General features: G+C 47.7%; 1 protein-coding gene across 2 annotated transcripts in view; it reads left to right on the top strand.

Annotated features, from left to right (window-relative positions):
* The window catches only part of PIK3C2B (phosphatidylinositol-4-phosphate 3-kinase catalytic subunit type 2 beta), a 97,792-nt gene that overhangs the window by 47,045 nt on the left and 24,499 nt on the right, over window positions 1–26,248 (top strand). For both annotated transcript variants that reach the window (XM_035121409.2, XM_035121407.2), the window contains 7 exons: window positions 5,617–5,763; window positions 6,730–6,763; window positions 7,605–7,800; window positions 11,260–11,382; window positions 18,069–18,236; window positions 19,312–19,423; window positions 23,394–23,536. In XM_035121409.2, coding sequence (XP_034977300.2) covers window positions 5,617–5,763; window positions 6,730–6,763; window positions 7,605–7,800; window positions 11,260–11,382; window positions 18,069–18,236; window positions 19,312–19,423; window positions 23,394–23,536 — 923 coding nt within the window. The remainder of the gene's footprint in view (window positions 1–5,616; window positions 5,764–6,729; window positions 6,764–7,604; window positions 7,801–11,259; window positions 11,383–18,068; window positions 18,237–19,311; window positions 19,424–23,393; window positions 23,537–26,248) is intronic.

The raw sequence follows: 26,248 nt of genomic DNA, 5'->3' as shown, positions 1-26,248 counted from the left end.
AGTCTCCTGCTGCTGTTTTCTGCAGATGCGATGGAGACGGTGAAGAAGGTCCTCTTCGCTGTCGCCATTGCCACTTGGTAGGCTCGAAGTTGAGCTCTAGCCCGTGTCCGGTCTGATTCAAAATGAGTTTTCCGCCACCGGCGCTCTAGCCGTCTCAACGACTGTTTCATCGCCCTCAGCGCCGGGGAAAACCACGGGGCTGTCCGGGCTCCATGCAATCTGAGAGGGCGCTTCGGAGCCAGACAGTCAATAGCGCTGGTTAACTCCGCATTCCAGCGGGCCACCAGGGAATCAGCTGAAAGGCCATCGACATGGGATAAAACATCCCCTACCACTCTCTGGAAGCCAATTGGATCCATTAAGTAGCGGGGGCGGACCATCCGAATCGGTCCCACCTCCCTGCAGAGGGGAAGGGTTGCGGAGAAGTCCAGTTGCACCAGAAAGTGGTCTGACCATGGCACTTCTTTTGTTTCGCTTTTACTTAATGTCAGATCACCAACATCCATAGAGGTGAACACCAAGTCCAAGGCATGTCCGCGGCTATGAGTTGGGCCAGACTTATTCAGGGACAGCCCCATGGTGGCCATGCTTTCCACGAAGTCCCGAGCGGCTCCTTGTAAGGTCGTGTCGGCATGGATGTTAAAATCCCCTAAGACAACCAAGCTAGGTGTCTCCAGGAGCACATCCGACATGACCTGAAGCAGCTCGGGCAGGGAATCCTTGGTGCAGCGGGGAGGTCGGTACACCAAAAGGAATCCTGTACTGCCCCTATTGCCCAACTTCCAGAACATGCACTCAGAAAACTCCGTCTTACCAATAGGACGCCTGGTGCAAACTAATGACTTCCTAAAAATCACTGCAACCCCCCCTCCCCGCCCAGATGGCCTGGGTTGCTGTGCATAAGAGAAACCTGGTGGACAAGCAGCGCCAAGAACGGGCCCATCGGCTTCATCCAACCAGGTCTCTGTCACACATGCCAGGTCAAATCCTCCATCCACAATCAGGTCGTGAATGGCAGTGGTCTTATTCATCATCGACCTGGCATTGCACAGCAGCACCTTCAGGTCATGTGGGTATCCCTTGCTGATTCCAATATCCGTCCGGTCAGGACCAGACCCGGAGGCAGGGATAGTCCTCAGACAACGACTAAGTCTGCCTCCTCGGTAATGACGTGGTCTGGTCTTAGCGTAACTCCTCCTCCTACCCGTGACCACTGAGATCGGTTGTCCCAGTGCATCACCCCCTGGGGAATCTGCCCCAGCCATTTTGCTTGCTGGGACCCCCTCCCGGGCAGCCCTGACCCCTCCCCTTAAAAACAAAATAAAACCTCTGTAAAAACAGCAAAGAACAGAACAAAAGAAAAACACAAAAAACACAATAAAACAATAAAACCAAAAACAATAAAAATTACAAATACACTAAAATTTAACAGATTCCCACACCCGACTAAAAATCCCTCCCTAAAACCTATGTAAATCAAAAAATACAGTAAAACAATACAAAGACAGAAAATTACAAACTAAAATTGACCCCTCCCCTTAAAATCAAATTTAAAACCAATACAGAAAACAAACTAATGCAATAAAACAATACAAACAAAGACAGAAAATTACAAACTAAAATTAACCCCTCCCCTTAAAATCGAATTTAAAACCAATACAGAAAACAAACTAACAGACTAAACGATAAACAAAAACCAAAAACAATAAAAGTTACAAACACATCAGAATTACAAGAAAAGCTTGCTTGCTTCTCCTCTTCCTCATTCCAATCTTGAATCCTTCATGAGAGTCAAATTTCCCAGCATAATGTGAGGGCTGCCAGCCACAAGTGTGCTTGGGACTACAGCCAAGAGGCGGATCTGCATAGCAGCGTTTGCTATCAGAGCAGAAAACAAACTGGGTGTAGTGAAGTGATCCCCAGGTGCTAATCTTGAAATTGTCAGCAGCTTTTAACAGCAAGTTCCTATCTACTGTTTGTTTCGGTTTCCCTTCCCTTGCGATAAATACAGTCAAAAACATACTTGTGAAGGTAGGCAAAAAAGAAACCCAAGACGTTGTGAAGGTTAAATTTATCATGATGGTAAAGGGTTCTCCCCCCCCCCCCCCATTTTGAAACCTCTACATTATCGAGCACTAAATGTAGAGAATAGAATGTGTGTTTTAGATCTTGGGAGTAGTGAATTTAGCGAAAGAAGAGGGGTAAGCAGGAGACTTTGACAACCTTCTAAATTGCCAACACTGAGGTTGCCAGCACTTTATAATTCCAAAAAATTATCAGGGATAGTGGATTCAAGTCCTAGCTTAGCTTTGTGAACTCTAGCTGAGAGTGCAGGAACGATAATATATGTAACCGAGCAGCTAGAATTGTCTTTAGATATCTCTTTTGTGTGACTGTCTGGTCCTTGCTAGTGAGGAAGGTGAAGGGCCTTTTAGCAAACTGATTCGAACAAGAACTAGTTTGGTCCCTATATGTGAAAGCACCCTCTTTACAATCAGATCGCCATGACTGGGGGCAGAAAGTATGTGTGTGAGAGAGTGAGTGTAAGAAAGAAACCATTCTCCTCCTTTCAAGAGGTGAGTCATAACAAGGCTATCTAGGAAATCTCAGCTGAATGGAATGTAGTTCACTACCGTGTTTCCCCCTTTTTAATACGTAGTCATAAAGTAAGCCAGGGCAGGATTTTTAAGCAGTTGTGAAATCTAAGACACCCCCTGAAAATAAGCCATACCTTGTTGCGTTCCTTTAGAGCGCAAGCGCTCGCCTGGCAGGGTAGAGTTACACGGAGGGATGCGGAGGAGGGAAAGCGCTCCCCCATCCCCCATCCCTGCCAGTTTCCATGTCCTGAGGCTGAGCGGCGGCGGGAGGCCCGCGGGTCCTTCCGCGCCGCCGGGGCGACGGACGCCGGCGAGAGCGCTGCTGGCTCCTTCTGCGCCGACGGAGTGTCGTGGGCTGCATGGCCCAAAGCTGAGCGGCGGCGGGAGGCCCGCAGGTCCTTCCGCGCCGCAGGGGCGACGGACGCCGGCGAGAGCGCTGCTGGCTCCTTCCGTGCCGACGGAGTGTCGTGGGCTGCATGGCCCAAAGCTGAGCGGCGGCGGGAGGCCCGCAGGTCCTTCCGCGCCGCAGGGGCGACGGACGCCGGCGAGAGCGCTGCTGGCTCCTTCCGTGCCGATGGAGTGTCGTGGGCTGCATGGCCCAAAGCTGAGCAGTGGTGGGAGGTCCGCAGGTCCTTTCGCGCCACCGGGGTGACGGGCGGCGAGAGCACTGCTGGCCCCTTCCGCCGGATCAAGGAAGCGGCCTGCCGGGTCGGTGCCCAGCAGCGCCGCGCGGAGCAGCAGATCGAGTAAGCGGCCTGCAGAGTCAGCGCCCAGCAGCGCTGCACGGAGCACCGCCTCCTCAATCCAGCTCGGGGCTGCTGGGCACTGACTCGATCTGGTGCTCCGCGCAGCGCTGCTGGGCACCGACCCGGCAGGCCGCTTCCTTCATCCGGCTGAAGGGGCCAGCAGTGCTCCCACTGCCATCCGTCATCCCGGCGGCGCGGAAGGACCCGCGGACCTCCCGCCGCCACTCAGCTTCGGGCCATGCAGCCCACGACGTTCCGCCGGCACGGAAGGGACCAGCAGCGCTTCCGCCGGCGCCCTGGTGGCAGGGAAGGACCCGCGGACCTCCTGCCGCCGCTCAGCTTCAGGCCATGCAGGCCAACCAGACCCAGTAGGCCGCCTCCGGGATCTGGCAGCAGCAGGAGGCGGCTTGCTGCGCGTCCCGAGCCCTGAGCCAGCAGGACCCAGTAAGGAGGTACCGTACTTATAGTAACAATAAAAAAGACACCCCCCGAAAATAAGCCATAGGCTTATTTTCTTGAGTGAAATAAACATAAGACGGTGTCTTATAATGTGGGAAACACGGTAGTATGTAATCTCGAGGTGTGTGATAGATCCTGAAAATACCACATTTGAGAAATGAGCAAGTTACTTGATCCTGTGGTTTTTGACCAGGGAAAAGGAAAAGCTTTCTAGGTTCCAGTAGCTAGATTAATACTATCTGAAGATTTTGCTCCCCCCCCCCCCGCCCATGGTCCTACATTCTTTCTCCCTTCCTGCATATTTGTATGGAAATGTATGTCTGTGTATGTACTACCTACAGCAGGGGCTGGCAAGGTTTATCTTGCCTGGGCCGGATCGGTCCCCGGAGATCCCTCTGTGGGCTGGATTGCACACATGCCCGCAATTTCCAGCTTCTGCACATGCGCAGACGCGATTTCTGGTGCCGTGGAAGCAAGTCCACACGCCGCGCTGTGCCGGTTTAGCCCAGCGCGCAAGCGGACAACTCAGTTCAGGGGGCGGCTTGTGGGCCAGTCAAACAACCTTCCGGGCTGCTTACAGCCCATGGGCCTTAGGTTGGTGACCCCTGACCTACAGTGTCAGAGGCTGAATACCAATTGCTAGGCATAACAAGGGAGAGATGGTTGCTGCCGTCTTGCATCCTGCTTGTGAACTTCCCATTAGTATTTGTTTGGTCACTGACAACAGGATACTGATCCAGCCGAGCTCCTCTTTCTGGCCCTAACCCCACTATTCCACAAGCTTTTGCTAGAGCTGTTGTCAGCATGGCATCCTTCCTTCCAAATGAAAAAAAAAAAGTTACGTGCCGTGAAGTTGGAAAACTGTAGGTCCATTCTTCTACATCCTCTATAGTGCTGACTGTTGACTCTTTTGCCCCTGCAAACCATATACTGCAGAGTATTATCAATCCAAATGGATTGTCTCTATAGAGCTTCATGTGCAACAAGCAACAGTGCCCCTTAGTGGCAATTCTACCTATATGTTCTGAGGTTCCCAGGCTGAAATTATATTGGTGGAAGGAGCTGGCAATATCAAATGTCTTCATGGGTTCTTGGAAACTTGGTGTTGACATTAGGACAGTAGTTCCATCAAAGCAGGGCTTTAGAACGGAAGTCCAGGGTCCTATTACTTGCACCAGTGCATTAGAACATGCTTGAACACAACAGAGTAGCTGCTTTATTTCTCCAAATCCTATTATGTTGAAAGCCAACCTTAAGACGCAGAGCTGGTGGCCACGATATGGAAATGATGATGATAAGACCCATGTGTCTTCCACTTTTATGGCATTGGTTGAGTTTGGGGTAAAAGGAGCAGGAACAAGCTCTTTTGTGCTTTGTTGAGCAGCTCTCCTAAGATCTGCTGGAGTTGGTAGGCTCCTCTTTATGTTCTTTATGTCAAACTCACACAAGGTACTGGGATTTTACTGCAGAAGAATCGCCCAGTTTATGTCCAGGGAAGCCAGGTTTAGTGATAAGGCAGTTAAGGAAGAGGTAGATAAATGAAGTAAATTTATGGCGGGGTTGCTACTCTCATTCACATCAGGGGTGGGGCACCTGTGCCCTCCAGATGTAGGGCCCCAACTCCCATCACATCCAGCAAACATGGCCAGTGGCCAGGGATGATGGAAGTTGTAGTCTAGCAACAGTTTGAGGGCTCCTGATTCCCACCCCATGCCCTAGATGCTGGCTATACGCACAACTCTTTGAGGTGGCACGTTGTGTTTTGCTCTATGTGCTGTTAAATTGAGACATGAGACTTTCCATTCTTCATCCAGGGAGATGTCCAAGTGAACGCAGAACGAGTGATCCAGTCTGTCATGGCCATTTGCAATGCTCTGGCTGCTGTGGAGTCCCAGGAGATCACAGGAGCCCTGAATCAACTGCCACCCTGTCCATCTCGCATGCAGCCCAAAATCCAGAAGGTAAGAAGCAGGAGTTGATGTCAGTAAGCAGCAATATTTAATCCGAGTGCCTAAGCTAAATATGAGAGAAAGAGGAGAGTAGATTTATTTTAGCAGACTCTTCCATTGTCTGAAAAGACGTAGCTAAGAAAGGACAAAAAGTTCCCTTGTGACAACTTAGTTTTCACACTTGACACTAAAAAGCACATTTGAGATTCTCTTTTTTGCCACATGTGAATACTGTTAAGGCAAGATAGCTGTGGACAAAAATTCAGGTGTGAATTCTAGCCAGTGTAAAGTTTTTGCATTCACACTGTGCGCTGACTTTGAGCACACCTGATTTAAACCTTGTGTGTTAATTTGACCTTGGACAGTTTTGTTGCTGATAACCTTTCTGCATTCAGTATGGAGTGCATATTTTAAAATGCCCTCTTCCAGTACATTCTCAGGAGCTGGATCTGCCTTAAGTGCCATTACATTGGCTGGTGCTTTCCGTAGCAGCAAAAGGTAGAGCGTTTTCAGCAGTTGATCAAGTATTTGGAAATCCCTAGGTCCTTTGTTCTTTGCATTCAGAGAACATTCAGAGACTTTTCCCTTTTCAGAAAACTTTTTAATTACATGGATGGATTTTCAATCAATTTCATTTTTTTAATAGATCTTGAATTTCTCTTTATTTTAATGGGCTTTGTGTGTATCTTCTGGAATTTTATTTTATTGGCGGCTTTTAAAATGTTTTTGATCGTAAGTCCACTTTTTAGCTTCTGGACAGAAGCAAAGGAACACACATTTTACAATAAAGGAATAAACTGGTTAGAATTTTCCCCAAACCTGGGAAAACGTGGCTGCTATTCCCACAGTTGCTTGGCTTGAACTGCTGGCAGTGGAAACACATTGACATATGTTATATAAAGTGTTTGCTCAGAGTTGCTTGCCTTTCAGTTTGATTTTCATAAAATATTTCTCTTCTGGTTTCTCTTTCCTGAGCAGGATCCAAAGGTTTTGGCCATGAGGGAAAACAGAGGTAATAATTTCTCTTCTCCTGTTGTTGCTATTAAATTCTGAAGGCTTTTTACTTTCCACTGCCTCCCAAGAGCACTTTCCCAATTATTGCATACTGTTATTTATTGAATAAATTATTATCATCATCATTATTAGTCCTTTGAATCCCAAGCTTCGACACCTTGAGTCCCTAGAGTTGATATGCCATTATCCAGACTTTTCAGAGCAGGGTGGTTTCCTAGTAATAATGAAAATTCAGTTCCATTTTTCAAAATTAATGAAGCCCCAACTGCACTAAAGACCTTGAGGGATTGTGCTTTGGGGTCAAAGTAAACATAATGTGGGAGGTCCTTGAACAGGAGCCTCTGCAGTGATTTAAAAAATAAAAAAAAAGTTGAAAGGAGGTGTAGGACCCTTAGACCATGAGAGACATCCTTCCATGCCATTTATACCCCACTCATCTGGGTTTCCTCAGCCACTCTGGGTGGGTTCCCAACAGAACAGTAAAAACAGAATAGAACTTCAAACATTAAAAGCTTCCCTAATAGCTGCTTGCTCACTTCAGATTAATAGAAGCAGAGTAAATTACGCAAAACAAGCAAATTTATGCAGCTATAATCCACACAGGGCATTCTTGGTGCCGAATGCCGGTTTCTTTTTGGAAAAGCTGCAGACTATGACAGCCCTGCAGAGAGGGAACTATAGGAGCCATTGGGAATTTCCAGAAAGGGTTAGCAACTTTGAAGGTTGGAACTTGGCAGGTCTTTCTGTTGTCGGAGTGCCTGCTAAGCATATTTGCTCTGTGGGGGGATATTGGTGAGTTTTCAAAGTGCTTCTGTCAATTCTCCCCCCTCCTCTTACAGAGAAGGTTGTGGAAGCTTTGACGGCCTCCATCTTGGATCTGGTGGGGCTCTACTGCAACACATTCAATGCCGACTTTCAGACCGCGATTCATGGGAACCGAAAACATTGCCTCTCCCAAGAGGCCCGGCTTCTCTCCTGCCCCCTCTCCTTCACCGTCTATGCCACTCACCGCATACCCATAACCTGGGCGGCAAGGTGAGCAGCGATGTCTTTTCTCTGGTGCTGGGGAAGGATCGCCTGACACTTTGCGTTAGATCTTGGGGGTCAAGTGTGTGTACATACATAGCAGCCATAGTGGGGGCATTATACATATTTGGATCAGGACCGTAGAGCTGTGCAAAGGTGCATCTCCATTTTCCTGATTTATACACAGATATCCCCGAAGTTTCTGCTTCCACAGCACACAGATGCTTATTATCCTTTGGGTCACCCTGGTCAGAAATAACTTCTCGACCTGGCAGGTTCACACATCACAGTAAGCCAGGCTATGATGGGACAGTGAAGCTGTGTGGGCTCCTAGGGAGGAAATTTCAGCTGTTTTGCTCTTCCATAGTCCTTTTCACTCAGCATGGCATGGCAGCTAAACCAAGGTTTGGCTTAGCGTGTCATTGGAACCTGAGATTGTGGATAAGCTTTACAGCACGTGGTTAAGGGGGAGAGAGCTTTAACTATGACAACACACTAAACCAAGCCTTGGCTTAGCTGCTGAGCTAAAAAGACAAGCAAGGAGCAAAGCCACTGTCCCGTCCTCCATGGGAGCTCACACATTCATGCTAAGTCATGCCTTGGGCTCAGCATTACGTGTGAACGCAGCCATGCTGTTTATCCTAACCATTTCATGACTTCCTGGTTATATTTCAGATTCTGTTTGGCTGCCCGAGGTCACCATCAGTGGGGAGAAATTGTTTCAACCTTTACTGGCTAAATGAAGCCAATTTGCCATTTAAATGCAAGTTGCCGTAAGATCAGCTTCATGGATTCAGTGTCGCATGTTCCCAGCCAGGGCCGTCTCGAGCAGGTCGGGCGCCCTGGCGCGGAGATCGCTCCGACGCCCCTGCCCTCGAAGTGCACAGCGTGGCTTCCGCGCGGCTTCGTCGCGCAGCGCCCCGGCGCCCCGCGCCACCGAGAGTGCACCTAGAGCCGGGCCTGTTCCCAGCCCCTTGCTCCCCCATTTCTGACACATAATTAGAAATCAGGCTGGTAGGGATTTAAGCAAACACAACGTTTTGTATTCAACCCCCCCCCCCCCCAGAAGAACGAGACTGGCTAGCTGAGGTCAGAAGACTCGAGGAAAGCTTGTGTATAAGGGAGTTGGCTGATCTGGCTAAGCAGCCTTCTGACTCTTTTGGAGGCTCCCTGGAATGCTCTGGGAGAATCCTTTGGTCTCGGCACCCCGCCTCCCTGGCTCGGTCCTACAGACAGTGACAGATGGCTGCTTCTCAGCCAGGGCTCTTGCCCCTTCAGCCAATGACTGAGTGGAAGGGAATCGCTTAATGGATATAGGGACAATAGGAAGTCTGGGCAGGGAGGGGACATTCCTTTGTAAAGCAGCCTTTTGCTTGTGTGTTTGTGTTTTTCTAAAGGCACGGAGGCAGTGCCTGGGAGGTGCCCCTTGGTAATCCACATCCCCAGCAGCAGACACATGCAAGTAGGGGTTGGGGGTGGGGAGGGTCGGGGTTGGGGAAGTGATGGCAACATTAGCCGCCGCCCCTCCAGGGACCTCTTGCCTTTGTACTGTCCTTAATGTATTCCAATGAGTGACTCTGAACAAAGGCAGTAGCCTGGGAAATCCAGGCCTGTCTTGACCTTCGTTGCCCCGCAGCCCTCCCTGCACCATCGCTTGGCACCTGTCACATGGCCGGTCCTTCTGACAAGAGCGCCATGTGATGGCATTCTCCGTGGCGTATGTCAATCCAGCTGGCTGGGAAGGAAGTTGGGAGAGTGTCTCTCAAAAGAGCACAACCTGAGGGAAAGACTCTAGGAAATGGATTGAGTTCTGCCATTGAGCAGACAAAAGGGTTTCTGCTCAAATTTGGGTCCTGCTTGTGGGAGCTAAGTCAGGGTTAAGAAATCGCCTGACTTGAAATTGCAACCCTGCCTGTGACCTTGGAGGATAGGCTGTCGGTGGCCACTAACCACAGTAGCTGTTCTCTACCTCTGCTGTCAGAGGCGGTGTGACTCTGAATACCAGATGCTGGAAATCTTAGGTGGAGAGAGTGCTGCTGCAATTGGGTCCTGTTTGCAGACTTCCCTTGGGCTTCTGGTTGACCACTGTGAGAACAGGATGCTAAGCTAGATAGGCCTCTGGCCTGGTCCAGCAAGCTTTTCTTATGACCAGAGTTTTAAGAAGAACATGGTTGGCACAGCCCTCTTTTCATAGCCCTATTGTTGCTTGTTGTCAGGGAGGAAGCACCTAGAATCAATCTGTGGACGCAGGGCGAGGACTCTAAGCTTGTAAATGTATAGGTGTATAGAAATCTAATGATTTCTGCTGTGGCAAAAACATAGTTAGAAGAGGAAGTTATTAATTAGCCATTGTTTCATTTTAGTATATTAACATTTTAATGACTGTTCTTTTTGAAGACTGCCCTGGAAGGGTGGAATAAAAATAAATAATTCAACCATTTCCCCCAAGCATATTAGTGAGCTATGCAAGTGAAGCTGACTGTATTTTGAACAGTAGGTTAAAATACCAGTATTTTTTGCCTTACGTCTGTCTGCTGGGCATATTTTATACCTGTGCAATGCAGCAGGAGCAAGAATATTCCCGGCATGTGGTAAACAAGCATGACACTCGGTAATGTACATATTGACTATTGTTTTATAACATGTGGTGTTATAAAAGGTCCCTGCCCCAAGTGGCATACAATCTAGAAAGCAACGCCAGAATAACAGCAGAGGGAGGGAAGGGGAGTGGAGGTAAACAGGAAAAGAATATGTGAATTTTGCAGTTGCAATACTGAATAGGGTATTGAGGATTCAAGGATTGCATCAAGGGGGTTCGTGGAAAGATGTATTTATGTTTTGAATATCCCCCAAGGCTCTTTCCAACCCCAAGGCTCAAAGGTGGTTAACTGTAGAATAAAATGCAAACATAAAATATCCTGCAAAAATGCCGCTGAAACAAACAAAGCAGCACAGATTGTAACCCTGTCCCAGTCTCTCACTGTCTCCCCAGCCCCTCAAAACTGAGCTGAAATAAAAGATCTAGCAAGGCTTCTGGCCTTGATGAGTCTCAAGGGGCAGGCGAGAAATTTCATAGTTGGGGGTCATCTACCAAGTCAGGATGCCTCTAATCGAATGGACAAGATTTGTGCCTATCAACCAGACTTGAACCATCTGGGGTTTGCCTGCCATTCATTCATTCTCCTTTGTGTGAGGGCTGGGGGGAGCAGGGGAGGACTAGGTGGGGCTGCTCCCGGTTTGGGATTGAAACAGATTATCACCAGTGACTCAGCTGCTGAGTTTGAAATAAATCAAGTCGAGTATTTATTTCATGTGTTCCTCCTGTTTGCTATTCGACTGCAGCTAAGAATTGTATGTAGCAGGCTGCTTCCTCCCAGCCCCTGCCTCCAGTCTTTCGGAGATCAAGACCTTTTCTTTTTGCTCTGTGAGATAACAAAAATCAACCCATTTCTCCTTTTTTTTTTACAGCTATGAAGATTTCTATCTCTCCTGCTCACTCAGTCATGGTGGCAAAGAGCTCTGCAGCCCCTTGCAAACCCGAAAAGCTCATGTGTACAAGTACCTCTTCCATCTCATCATTTGGGACCAGCAGTAAGGCACCTCCCCACCTGCCCTCCCCTTTCTGTGTTGAGAAGGGTATAAAGGAAAGGGTGGGACAGCGGCTGGAGAAGGGCGATCTCATGTGTTTTTAATGCAAGTTGATAAAGGAGGTGGATGAGAATTAACTCTCCCCTGCTTGTAGCTGCATAGCTTTGCAGGCAAAAAGTCCCAGTTTCAATCTACAGAGTGAATAGGGTTGCCAGACTCAATAGAGGACAGGACTTCTGTGCTTTTAATTGCCCTGCTCTCTTTTGAGTTTGGAAACCTTAAAGAGAAACCAGCAGACCCTTTGCTTGGAAATTAAACAAAGGGTCTGCTGGTTTCTCTTGAAGGTTTCCAGACTCAAAAGAGAGCAGGGCAATTAAAGGCACAGATGTCCTGTCCTCTATTGAGTCTGGCAACCCTAAGTGAAGAAAGTGTGTAGGGTGAAGGGGGTTCTTAATCTATTGCTTACTTTTAATTTCTCTGCCCTACATCAGCCTACCCCACCCCACAAGGCTTCAAGCCCCATTAGGAAGAAGTGGTGTGTGTGTGTGAAAATGGAGTGAGGTATGCCCCACAGGTCCCCCATCCCTGCTCTAAAGCAACATTGTTGTTGTTGTTGTTTAGTCGTTTAGTCGTGTCCGACTCTTCGTGACCCCATGGACCATAGCACGCCAGGCACTCCTGTCTTGCACTGCCTCCCACAGTTTGGTCAAACTCATGTTCGTAGCTTCGAGAACACTGTCCAACCATCTTGTCCTCTGTCGTCCCCTTCTCCTAGTGCCCTCAATCTTTCCCAACATCAGGGTCTTTTCCAAGGATTCTTCTCTTCTCATGAGGTGGCCAAAGTATTGGAGCCTCAGCTTCACGATCTGTCCTTCCAGGGAGCACTCAGGGCTGATTTCCTTCAGAATGGATAGGTTTGATCTTCTTGCAGTCCATGGGACTCTCAAGAGTCTCCTCCAGCACCATAATTCAAAAGCATCAATTCTTCGGCGATCAGCCTGCTTTATGGTCCTAAAGCAACATGCGTAATGTAAAACAGTGATCCCTAAAAAGCATGCAGCAGCTATCAGCAATAAAGCAGGGCTACCACTCCGTGTGGTTGTGTATGTGTAGTTTGGCCTTCCCAATCTTACAGTGCTGGTTTTCCAAGGTGCATCTCCTGGCAAACGCCGTAATGTCTGAAGAGGAGAGATGCTGGTCCGTAACGCAACAAAGGGGCAAGCGACAGGCACATGCCAGGGAACTAGGACTGCCTGTGGCTTTTGGTGCATGTCCACTGGGTCTCCTCTTTGATCTTCCTGGGGGCTTCCTGGGGAGACAGAGAGTGGGAAAGCAGCCAGGTCGTCTGCTGTGTAAAGCGTGACTCGGTCCCTCGCTGCCTTTGTGACTCCACAGAATCGGCCCTGCATGCCTGGACAATTCGCCCTCACAGGCAGAAGTTTGAATCCGAGAACCTGGGAAAATAACTTCCGATGGGTGTAGGATTACAGAGGAGTGGGAGGGGGGGTGTCATCTCCAAGACCTCATTGCTATACACTGTGCAGTTGCTGAAGGGGAAGGGAATTTGATCCTAAAATAGCCTGGGTAGCAGAAAGGATGCTGGCCACCCCCCTCTCCACTGAGGTCCAGTAACATTTGACATTTTTTTTTTAGGCCAGCAAGAGGAGATGGGGGTGGAGGTAGGAAATAGATAATTTTAGAAGCTGCCTGTCCTGCAGAAGGACGCACAGTGAAGCTCCATGGAGAGTGTTGCCTCAGCTCCGCTCGGTGTGAGTGCTTTATTCGGTGGATGAAGAATGGAATAAGCCCCAGGATGGGAACAACCCAAATGAGGAGCCCGCCATGTAGCAGTTTTCCTACTGGCCCTTAGACAGCTGCACAAAGGGCTTTCAGGCATATGTAGCACCCTCGGACTGCCTCTGGGCGGGTATCAGGCCGCGCTGATCTGGCACACTCCCCAGCTTTTCTAACAGTACGGGATCGGCTCAGGGGACTGACTGGTGGCCCTTCCTGTTAAGATGGCTGAATAGAAAGGGGAAACCCGCTTGGACAAGGTTAGTGTTCATGTGCCTCCCCCAGCTCCTCCCAGGAAAGCTCCAGATGGAAATGGGCAATGCAGGGCGGTTGCACTCCCTCTTGCAACCGGAGATGTCCTTGCACAGCTTCCTCCGAAGCTGGCCTCACTGTATCTCCAAAGCCTGCTTTTTAAAAAACAAAAAAACCCCACAGCACAACCCTAGAGCATATGAAATGTTTAATAAAGCATTTCTGAACACATGCACCGTGCCATTTCCTCAGCATTTAGTAACGGGCATGTCAGTTATTTGAGGGGAAGCCTTTTGGAAAGAAGGCGTTTTCCTAATCTTTATACAGCACCGAGAAAACCTTAGGTATTTTATTAAGAGTAGTGGTAGTTGTGGGTGATTAATGTATGACTTCCAAACATGCTTGAGCCCCAATATCACTCAATCTAAGAGTGGCAAGCCTGTGTGGTTCACTAGCCAATGCTTGGATTTTTAAAGCTTGGTCACCTCGCTTCAACTCCCTGTTCAGCTGTGGACTTCACCGAGTAATCCTAATCAAGTTACTACCTGTAAAGCTAAAATAGTGATTTGTGAGGACAAATAAGGGAGCCTTCACTGTAAAGGTCCTGCACTTTATGATAAGCTAGAACAACCTCCCTCAACCTGGTGTCCCTCTTCGAGGTGGCAGTTATATTCCAAAAAATCTAGAGGGCACCAGGTTGGGGAAGGCTGAACTAGAATATCAGGGTGGAGGAGTGTGAAGGAAGATGGGCGCATTTGTTTCAAGGACTCTTGGTTTTAACCTTTGTATACAGGCAGTGGCCTGAAGTTACGAATTTTAGGAATCTATAACTGATACCTGCAGGCTGAATCTATAACTGATACCTACCCTTGGTCATAGATATATGTATCAGTATATTTAAGATGTGGCTTCTCCTTCATTAGAGGCTCTTAAGCAGAGCCTTAACTCAGCAATGGCCAGAGGATTGGAGAAGATCAGTCTACATCCCAATTCCAAAGAAGGGCAGTGCCAAAGAATGCTCCAACTACCGCACAATTGCGCTCATTTCACACGCTAGCAAGGTTATGCTTAAAATTCTACAAGGCAGGCTTAGGCAGTATGTGGACCGAGAACTCCCAGAAGTGCAAGCTGGATTTCGAAAGGGCAGAGGAACCAGAGACCAAATAGCAAACATGCGCTGGATTATGGAGAAAGCTAGAGAGTTTCAGAAAAACGTCTACTTCTGCTTCATTGACTATGCAAAAGCCTTTGACTGTGTCGACCACAGCAAACTATGGCAAGTTCTTAAAGAAATGGGAGTGCCTGATCACCTCATCTGTCTCCTGAGAAATCTCTATGTGGGACAAGAAGCTACAGTTAGAACTGGATATGGAACAACTGAGTGGTTCAAAATTGGGAAAGGAGTACGACAAGGTTGTATATTGTCTCCCTGCTTATTTAATTTATATGCAGAATTCATCATGCGAAAGGCTGGACTAGATGAATCCCAAGCCGGAATTAAGATTGCCGGAAGAAATATCAACAACCTCAGATATGCAGATGACACAACCTTGATGGCAGAAAGCGAGGAGGAATTAAAGAACCTTTTAATGAGGGTGAAAGAGGAGAGCGCAAAATATGGTCTGAAGCTCAACATCAAAAAAACCAAGATCATGGCCACTGGTCCCATCACCTCCTGGCAAATAGAAGGGGAAGAAATGGAGGCAGTGAGAGATTTTACTTTCTTGGGCTCCTTGATCACTGCAGATGGTGACAGCAGTCACGAAATTAAAAGACGCCTGCTTCTTGGGAGAAAAGCAATGACAAACCTAGACAGCATCTTAAAAAGCAGAGACATCACCTTGCCGACAAAGGTCCGTATAGTTAATGCTATGGTTTTCCCAGTAGTGATGTATGGAAGTGAGAGCTGGACCATAAAGAAGGCTGATCGCCGAAGAATTGATGCTTTTGAATTATGGTGCTGGAGGAGACTCTTGAGAGTCCCATGGACTGCAAGAAGATCAAACCTATCCATTCTGAAGGAAATCAGCCCTGAGTGCTCCCTGGAAGGACAGATCATGAAGCTCAGGCTCCAATACTTTGGCCACCTCATGAGAAGAGAAGAATCCTTGGAAAAGACCCTGATGTTGGGAAAGATTGAGGGCACTAGGAGAAGGGGACGACAGAGGACAAGATGGTTGGACAGTGTTCTCGAAGCTACGAACATGAGTTTGACCAAATTGCGGGAGGCAGTGCAAGACAGGAGTGCCTGGCGTGCTATGGTCCATGGGGTCACGAAGAGTCGGACACGACTAAACGACTAAACAACAACAACAACAAGCAGAGGCTTGGTGGCCGCCTATCCAAGATGTGTAGGAGCTGATTTCCAGCACCGACAGTGGGTTGGAGTAGATCACCTGAGAGGGGAGTCCTTTCAACTTCATGGTTCTATGCAATGTCTAGGGAGGAAAGTCTGCACCCTAACACTGAACATGTTTGTAGTGTCATGGTGGTGCTGTGGTCTCAACCACTGAGCCTCTTGGGCTTGCCGATTGGAAGGTTGGCGGTTCGAATCCCTGCGACAGGGTGAGCTCCCGTTGCTCTGTCCCAGCTCCTGCCAACCTAGCAGTTTGAAAGCACGCCAGTGCAAGTAGATAAATAGGGAAGGTAAACGGTGTTTCTGTGCACTCAGGCTTCCGTCATGGTGTCCCGTTGAGCCAGAAGCGGTTTAGTCATGCTGGCCACATGACCCCGGGAGCTGTCTCTGGACAAACGCTGGCTCCCTTGGCCTGAAAGCGAGATGAGTGTCACACCCCATAGTCGCCTTTGAGTGGACTTAACCATCCAGGGGTCCTTTACCTTTTTACCTTTTAGTTCCCGTCCTTTCACTGAACTGCTGCTTCTCAATGATCCCTGATCACCACTTTGTAATTTTTCCTTCTGTATCTCTGATCTTCAAGAAGGGAAGTCCTCTGCTCTGCTTATCTTTCCCCTTTTCCCTTTGTTCTGATGAAAAGGACCAGCCTACTTCTTTCTCCTGCCAGGAGTGACTGGAGCCAGAAGCTTATGTGTCATGCAGTGCATTTTTTTTTTTTAGATTTCCATTGCTGCATAGCAGGGGTTCAGACGCTGAGTGTTAGAGCAGTGATAGTCTTTCAACATGACCTATTTCTCCTTTGGCTGCAGCTACAGTCTGAAGCTTTTCCAGAGGAATAATTGGGTGGTGGTTGTGCTGTGTATGTCCTGGAAGTGTATCCTACTTTCTTTCTGCATTTTTGTGGGGAGAAATGAAATGCAGAAATACAACACATATAGGCTAAGCCACACAAAGTTAGAGGTGGAGGAGAAAAGAGCAGGAGGAGGATTTGTTACAGCCGAAGCCTGTAGGGCAAGTTGGGCAGTTTGAGCAGGTCCTCGCCAAAGTGGTGGGTCCCCTCCTATTCCAGTGGGTGCCCTGATGGTTAAAAAGGGGGCTTGGGGCACCAGTGGGCCCTTCTGAGGCATTGGGGTTTGTCCAACCAGATGAGGACCCCACATGCTGATACTCAGGCTCCTATAGGACATAGAATCATAGAATTGCAGAGTTGGAAGGGACCCTAAGGGTCATCTAGTCCAACACCCTGCAATGCAGGAATCTTTTGCCCAACGTGGGGCTCGAAGCCACAACCCTGAGATTAAGAGCCTCATGCTCTTCTAACTAAGCTATACTGCAGATTTAAAGCAGGCTTAATAGTAATTTTCTTTCTCCGGGCAATCCTGGGATTTTTCTGCACCCTCCCCAAACAATATCCCTTGAGATGCAGCTTGTTGGACATAACGTTCCTTGAAATCCAGTTTTTGGTGTCTTAAAACTGTGCTTCATTGTTCCTACGTTCCCACTCTTGACTGCCTCAGAGCCTTGAGGTGTTGCTTATCTTTGAAACCCAGACTGTAAAAATGAATGTTGATGGCCTGGCGTCCCTATAGCTGTAGGATTAAGGCAGTAGAAACAGGTTTCCTCCTGGAAAGGAGATAACAAAATGACACATTTACACAAGTGCGCGCTCTCTGTGTATGTTTCATTTGTGTACGGTATGTGTGAGTGTACACGCACGCACACACACAGACACACGGATCCAATTCTGAGCAGTGATTTATTGTGTTTGTCATACATTTGGATGCTTTGCTCTCTCTTTTTTGTGCAATTGAGCCTTGAATGCAAGTGCGAGCGAGGGAAAGGAGGAAAAAAGCACAAGCCCAAAGCTGGCTAAAGTACACAAGCTTCCTACAGGGTGAAACAAGGGCTTATGTGGCCGAATGTTAGCAAGTGCTGGATTTACGCCAGGAAGACACTGATTCAGCCGCTGACGGTTTGGCACTGTCTTTCAGTGTCTGCTCAGAACCAGTCAAATAGAAACCACCATCACTTACCTCACAGCAAATGGCATAATTCCACCGCCCCCTCCCTGAAGACTTTGTGTACTAACCATGCAGCAGCACAGCCTTCTCTAGCCTGATGCCCTACAGATGTTTGGGGGCTGCAACATTAGCCCCAGCTAGTACATGTGCAATACATCTGGATGAAGGCTGTGCTGTAGTGCAAGTTGTTTAATTAGATAGTTTCTTCTTTCAGGGAAATGGATGTTAAGCTGTCGTCCTTGCTCATTGGCTTCTACTTCTTTCAGAATCTGCTTCCCGGTCCAAGTGAATCGCCTCCCGCGAGAGACTCTCCTGACAGCCACGCTCTATGCCACTCCAATCCCGCCTCCCGGGAGTTCTTCCGAGACCAACAAGCAGCGCCGTGTCCCAGAGGTTTTGGGCTGGGTCACCACACCACTCTTCAACTTTCGGCAGTACGTGTGCCTGCTTCTGTGTGGGAATGAAGCTCGGGAGAGAATAAGCAGTGTAGCTTTCCGGGACATCTGTTTGGGATGAATTCCAAAGGGGTAGGCCGTGTCAGCCTGTTAGATCAAATGCAAAAGAAGAGTCTTTTGTCAGCTGGAGGCCACTTCATCAGTTGCATGAAACGTTGTGCTCAGCTGACAAGGATATAAGCACACATATCCAGATATGTTGGTGCAAGTGGGGGAAATGGCACATGGTGAGGCCAAAATGGCACAAAAGGCCGTGAACTGCAACAGGCACAGTCTGGCATTACTGAGCAAGGCATGAGATCAGGCATCCCCAAACTGCGGCCCTCCAGATGTTTTGGCCTACAACTCCCATGATCCCTAGCTAACAGGACCAGTGGTCAGGGATGATGGGAACTGTAGTCCAAAACATCTGGAGGGCCGAAGTTTGGGGATGCTTGCATGAGATGATCACAGTGATCATCCAACAACAGCAGTAGCTTCCTAGTCAGTCTTCCTAGTCAATTTCTGTTCTATTCCAATTGCACATGTATAGCGTAGTGGGAGAGGAAACCCTGGCTTTGATTAAGTCTTCAGTGAATAGAATCAAATTTGCAGGTCATAAGTGACCCAGGGGATTGAATAGAGTTGTGGGCTGTTACATGCTTGATGCTTAAGGTCACACTGTTCCTAATAGCCCCTTTTAAGAAAAAGGCAACTGCTCAGGAAAGCAGGCCAGCAAAAGGGTCTTGAGTGATCATGTGAGCAGGATCATATGGTGGCTAGAGGGAGAGAAATTCAGGAGCTGACCCTCCTTAATTTGTAGAGAGAGGTCCTAAGAGGAACAATTCAGGGTTTGTCAGTCCAGCCATCATCTTCCAGACAGTGGTAATGTTGCTGAGGAATGGAGTGTGGTAACGGAAAACAACCCCTATGTTCTGTGGAGTGATTTACTTTGATAACTGGTTTTTTGTCGGCACTGCTTTTTGCTAACCAGGTCTTCTTAACTCCTACTACTACTACTAGAGCCTGAATCTGGTGTTAATGTCTGTTTTCTTCTGCGTGTGCATCCGTGCAGGGTCCTGACCTGTGGACGGAAGCTCCTGGGTTTGTGGCCAGCGACTCAAGACCCGTCTAGTGCCAGGTCAAGTGCTCCCAACTTCAACCAGCCTGACAGTGTTATTCTGCAGGTGAGTCTCTTCCTTGGGCTCTGTCACCACACACAGACAACCTTAATGTACTTTGTTTGTGGCTCTTACTGTTTGCCTCTTAAGATTGGGGATCCAGCACTAGTCTCTGAAAGGTTTAGCTTAAGCTCTTATTCCACTATGTGCTGAACTTAGTATCAGGTCAGGGCTGTATTGATTTATGCACCCAACCAAGCAAGCAATTGCAAAATAATTGGGGCTAGTATTAGTCCCAATCCACTAAGAGTGGCACAATATTGTGTCCCTACCTAAGAGATTGAGAAGGGGAATAGACTGAGTACATAAGGATAGGAGTGGTGCCAGGAATCTCACTGTTTTCTGAACAGGGGGAGATAGGCACTCCACTATTGGAAAAGGGGCATGTTTAGTTGTTTTTAAGGTGATGGCATTGCAAGAGATTGCTATGGGGAGTCAGTAGGCTTGCTGGTATAAGTTTTTATTGTTCACTATTTTATCATGTTTTTAATATTCTGTTGGGACCCACCCAGAGTGGCTGGGGAAACCCTACCAGATGGGCGCGGTATAAATATTTCATTCATTCATTCATTCATTCATTCATTCTCTGTTGAAGGGAGGGTTCCTGTACTGAAGCACTACAGCAATGGCAACTCAGCCTTATATATTTAAAGCAACATATAATCCTTTGAAAACATTCATAAAATGGTACAAACATGAAGGAAGAGGGCACATCTTGTTAGCTGTGGTGTAATGGCCACTTCAAGTCACAGTTGTTAGTTGCTGCTAGGGAGATAAATGACACTTTCTCACTAGCCAAGGCTGGATGGTGGTGCAATAAATGGCATTTTCCTAACAGCTACTGTGAATGACATTGGATTCCTTGCTACAACTACTTATTTGTTGCATATTCATTCATTGTAGAAATAATTGAAATGAATTATAAACTGTGCACTTCTGTGATATGACAATTCTCTAAAAAGGCTTGGATTCCAGCTTTTGGTTGATCTGGTAAAAATTGAGATAGGGAGAACTTTTCTCCGAATAAGCCTGGTGCTTAGATGTATGAGATTATTGTCTTCTAGTAAATTCTAACCCCAAAAAATGATTATGCCAGTCTTTAAGATGCTACAGGACATTTTGTTGTAAAAGTGACTGAAAGGTGACTTTTGGAGGCCTGATTTTGCATAGGCTGTAGCCCTAACAATGTCTACTCAGAAGTAAGTTCAATTGAATTCAGTGGGGATTAAGATTGCAACCTGATACTGTCATTTTGGGCAGCTCTGTCTCTCTGGGCCTTGACAGCCTGAAAATCCTTGTGCTAGGGAGTTGCAGTCGATTTGTGACCCAAAGCACTTGCCTAGTCCCAACACAAGCAGAGCTTTCTCTATTTTTCTTCCTTTCTTGGATTCATCTATTATATCTGTCTCTCCTCCGGCTCCAATGTCCCCCCGCCCTCCTTTTTGCTCATTTCTGTCTTCTTTTTCCCTACCCTCCCCTGTACTTGCTAATACCCTTTTGGCTTTGAAGCTAGATGGCAGGACCCCAAGCCTGCTGCTTAGGGTGTGGACAGAAGGAATGGAGGGAGAGGCCGCCGGTGGAGATTTGGTAGCGGGAGGCGGTGGGGAGCTGGATCCAGCTGGGCTGGGTCTGGAGAGGTTTCCCCCTGGGTCATATCGTGTGCACTATCCTCCTTCCCTGCTGATTTGAAGCGAGCAGGAGGATTATTACTAAGCATCCGAACCAAGCCCTGCTGGAGCCTCAATTACTTCCCTTCCCTAGCCTCCCTTCCCTTCCCTTCTGCTGCAGTTCTCTGACCTGCTTATACGGGACTGATTTCTTTGGCACGCAACCACTGGTTTTTCTTTTCCAAAGCCACTTACAAACCCATCGAGTTTTGCTTATTTATTTATTTTAAACTCAAGCTGTTGCCGGTAATCCCCTAAGTGCTGCTGCTGCTGCTGCAAAGGACCTGCATTTGAGTAAACGATGCACATTGCCGGTGGCGCCATTGCATCCCACCCCATCGGGGCTTTTCCAGTCCAAAGCTGGGTGTGGTTGCAACTTTCTAAGGCTCAAGAAAGACTGAGCTCATTTTCCACCTTTCCTTTTGAAAGATTTCAAGGAAATGTTCTGTTAAACTCATCCACGGCTCCAAACCTTGATATGCTGTAGGCTTATATAGAGCTTCCCCAAGCATGTGGAGGTCAGCAAATAGCTGCCACTCTAAAGCGCGGACAGTGAGTATCTAATTTGAGAAGGGGTTAGATTGTAACACCCATCCTCCCTGGCCATGCTGGCTGGGTCTGATGGGAGTTGCAGTCCTGCACTACAGGCCCCTCACTTCCAGTCTAATGCCTGTGCTGTTTGCCTAAAAGAAGCCAGGGATAGGGCATGCCTTGTGGAGGCTTCTTGGTGTCTCATGGCATCCAAAAGGAAGGAAGGTCAAACGAAAGGACCAGCTCTGTGTATTTGGATGTTTAAATCAGAGCCAAAAGCATAATATGATCATTCCACCCAGGGCCCAGATTGGTCTGGGCACACCAGTATTCAGCTGATTTTGGAAGTTTTGGGATGGTGTAGTGAGTCACAACCTGAGCACATGGTGTTTGGTGGAACAGCCAGATGATTCAGTATTTGCCACTTCCCCAGTGACCTAGTTGTGGCCAGGCTAAAGGGGTGTGTGATTTGGCCTTAAACCACGGTCAGTTCCGCTTCCTGATCTGTTATTCGGCCTTCTTGCCCAGAAGGTATCCCCATGAAGCTTAGTTTCACAGCACCCTCGCAGCTTTTCTACAGCCCCATACACATTCGGACCTCTTTGTTGCAGGAACATTGTTTAGAGCTACGAGGAAAACCTGCTAAAGCGTCCCAATGGAAAGGAAAGCATGTGAGAATTGAAACTGCCGTTTCTGGAATTCAGTATGGGCAGCATATGCCCAAGTGGCAATGCATGGTGCTTTTACACGGCTGCCACTATCAAGTAGTGCCCCAGAAGAACAGGGCTCCAGTATTCACTAGATGGCAAGGTACTGTCACGGTCCGGTTGGCGGGCAGTTGAAGCCCCAGCTGAGGACGTCAGGACCGGGGGCAAGATGGCGGTGTGGGAGCAGGGCCAAGAGTCCAGGTGGCGAGGGGGCCGAGGGTCAAGCAGGAGTTGCGAAGTCGAGGGTCCAAAGGTCAAGAAGCAGGGAGTCAGGCAGGCGAAGGTCAGGAGGCAGGAGTCCCAGAGGTGAAGGTCCGAGGGTCAGGAGGCAGGAATCACGAAGGTGAAGGTCAGGAGGCAGGAGTCATGAAGGCGAGGGTCAGGAGGCAGGAAGCAAGAGGTCAGACGCAACAAGGCAGGGATCGCATTGCTGTGGCAAAGAGCTGAAGGGAAATGCTGGGCTTATATCCCTGCCACCAGGTGCAGTGAGTTATCAAGTGGCTTCACCTGAGCAGCCGCGCCTTGCTTCCCCAGAACAAGCTCAGGAGGGCCCCAGTCCTGCAAAGCCCATACTCCTGACATGTACAGTCAGTTGTACAGTGTACCCTGTGACTTGGGGGAATGTGCAGGTCTGCATACACATTACACCCTGCCAAAGGGTGAATGCATGGCCCCCCACAGTAGTTCTGAACGGTGTGGGCAGAAAAATGGAAAGAGAAAACATATTGCTTGCATTACAATAAAAATATGACTACACAAATGTCTTCATAATTTCTTGACTGGTTTCTTGGCTGTCCATTTCACAGATGTGTGCATAGGATGGAGCTGGGACTGCAGTGTGACTCATTATTGTGTCTGCTTTTCCTACTTCTGTGCAATGTGTCATATTCTGTGTGATGTCTGCCTGGTACCCAGGCACATGAATAATAGGATGCTCAGGTGTAGGACTCCTTTTCAGGCTACTTCCATGTGCTGATAGTGGGATAAGGCATCCCCGGTATCAATCTGCCCTTTCAGGGTGGCAGTAAGTATGTGCTTAAAAGGCTGTTCTTGTCTCCCTACCTTTCACAGATTGACTTCCCCAATTCAGCATTTGAAGTCAAGTTTACCAGTCCACCGGCAGCCGATTTCAGTCCCCAGTACAACTTCAACAGCCTCTTTGAGGGAGACCAGCAGAAGCTGAAGGAGGTGATGCAGAAGGAATCGTTTTATTGGTGAGAGGATGGAGAGTGTGCTTGGGCACATTGTTGTATCAGGGGAGAGATTCTTGGTCACTGAGTTGAACATCTCGGAGGGGTAATAGGCAGGGGTCCCTCCAGATATTTGCTGGACTATCATTCCCATCACCCCTGACCATTGGCCATGCTGGCTGGGGCTGATGGGAGTTGGAGTCCAACATCATCTAGAGGGCCAAAGCTCTTCCCCATCCTTGGTTTAAGGGGTGAAATGGTTCCTACTAGGCTGGTCCCCTCTGCTTCTACTACCCTCGTTTAATATAATCACTCTTGCTGCAACATACATTATGTTCCCTCCCTCTTTCTGTGGGATCTGTCTCACATATTGTCTAGGCTTCTTATCTCCAGTGCTTGCCCCTCTCTCTTTCCATCACATTCTGAGGCCAGCACTCAAAGTACTTTCTACATAGTCTGCTCTATAATCATGCCCAGGCATGCAGTCTTCATCCAAACTTGTTCAGCATATGTTTCGCTGCTAGCAATGTACTACTGACCGCCCTGCTGGGTACTGAAGAGTGTCATCTAAATAAATCTGTTTCCTCCATAAATAGTCTCCAACTGGCAGTGGTGGTTTCGATCTAAACACACATAAGAATAGAAGGGAATGTAACCCTAATAGGCAAACATCTCAGAGTCTTCCTTGTTCCTGTTAAACTTGATGAAAAGATTGTGGAGAAAGGTCTACAGATTAATGTTCAAGGAAATGCTGTAGATAAGGAAGGATTTCAAATACTTCCATTATAGCCTGAACAAGTTATTTGGTTTCTAGTTTAGAATCTGCTCAATGAGGGGCAGCCTGCCCCCACAGTTTATTCTATTTTTTAAAAAGTTTTGTTTAATGGACCCTGAAAATGGCCCCACAAGACATTTTACAGCACTATAAAATGTACAGTTAAAAACCAGGTAGCATTGAAACACAAGTAGGAAACAGCTATAAAACTGGAGGCTGGATCCACAGTAATGCTGTTCTCATCCTGGGAATCTCCATGGCTAAAACCTTAGATGACTTGGAATATGAGTGGCAAAACTCAAATGCCACAAAAGCCAGTAAGAACTGCTGTCAGGCTGTACCCACCTGATATATTATTAACAACATTAACACTGATTGCTTCCATAATTGATCCCTTTAGCGTTTCTTTCCTGTAATTAGCCTGAAGTGGAATTAAAGCAGAGATTCCATACAAGCATTTAATAATCTAGCACTATATAATCTAGCAATGCTCTTCTGTTTGGCCCAGATTCTCCTATAATGGGCTGAGCCTGCATGCAGGTAGTTCTTAATTAAAGGCACATGGGCTTTAAGAGCCTCAATAGCACTTAGTCCACCCAGGACAGGCTGCTGTGGTAATTGCATTTAAATTAGCCAAAATAGTCATAGGTCAGGTTTGCAAAACACTGAGGGACACTGAAATGCAGCAGACGGACAATGACATTGTCCGGACATGCCATAAAAGGCAAGTGAACAAAGGAGGGCAATTTCAGAAAGAAAGTCTTAATATGAAAGTAGGTGCTGCTCTTAACTCTCAAAGCACAGTGGTACCTTGGCTGTCATACTTAATCCGTTCTGGGAGCCAAAACATCTGAGTACCGAGGCGTTCAACAACCAAGGTATGACTGTACAATAAAACGGGGGGAAGTTTTGATTTAGTAATTTTCACCTTCTACCCGGTGCCTTCACTGGCATCATTTGGGTGCCAGGTAAAGACCTACTTCTTTTCCCAGGCCTTTGATGGAGTTAATTGATTTTGTTGTTGTCAGTGTGTGTCTAACACTTCCTGTTGTTGTTTGGGTGGGAGGGCTGTTTTCTGAATGAGAAATTGTTCATGTTTATATCATTCTTCTTTAAGTATGGTATAGTATATATGAGTGTAAATCTTAAGTACTTAATTAATTTGTATGCCACTTTGATGCAAAAGTGGCCAATATATTGTAATTTGCTTGGATAACTTTTTGGGTAAAAAGCAGCTAATAAGCCCAGATCATTATTACCACCACCATCATCAGAGCTGCAGTGTTTTTCTTTGAAGGTTTTTATTCTGGGTGGTTGGGGTCATCTCCTTCAATTTATTGGCTACCTCCAATCCTGCTCTTTGTCCTGAACATATTGGTCTATAAATAGATCTGATGTCAGGCTGCCCTCACCCTTTTGCCTCCTTTGGCTGAAAGCAAGAAAGCTTTTTGCAGTAGTTTCTCGGTGCTCAGTAGGGGCAGACCACCTCTTCCTGGCATTGTACAGTAGGTTGTGCCACTTCCTTTCCTGTCTGCTGGGGAGGGAAGTTCTCATGGATGGTCTGTGCTTTTCACTCTCCTTCATTTTTGTTCTGGCCTGAGTGAGTGAATGTATTTCCTGGAGGTGGCTTAAGGAAACCTGTGGGAATGGAGCTAGCCCTATTATGCAAGTGCCTTGGCCATACTGCTTTGCCAGCATCCGGACATTCAGCCCCTCCCTGTTATTCCTCTAACACTACGGCTGGGCTGATCTTGATGGCCTTGGATCCTAGCTGTGGCCTCTCACAAAACCAACCCTGGTCTCCCTCCAACTTTTCTGTGTGATTCAGTTTTCCTCTCACTGCCTTGCCAAGACGGCTCAATCAGTCCTCAGCCCCTGGGAAATGGTTTACAATGCAAAAGCTCAACACTGGAACACATCAAGTCGTTAGTAAGTGGCTCAATGGCTGCTCACCACTAAGT

This window comes from Zootoca vivipara, chromosome 7 (genome assembly GCF_963506605.1).
Source record: "Zootoca vivipara chromosome 7, rZooViv1.1, whole genome shotgun sequence".
In the NCBI taxonomy this organism is placed as follows: domain Eukaryota; kingdom Metazoa; phylum Chordata; class Lepidosauria; order Squamata; family Lacertidae; genus Zootoca; species Zootoca vivipara.
The sequence above is the reverse complement of the archived record's forward strand: the minus strand, read 5'-3'. Positions and strand labels throughout refer to the sequence as shown.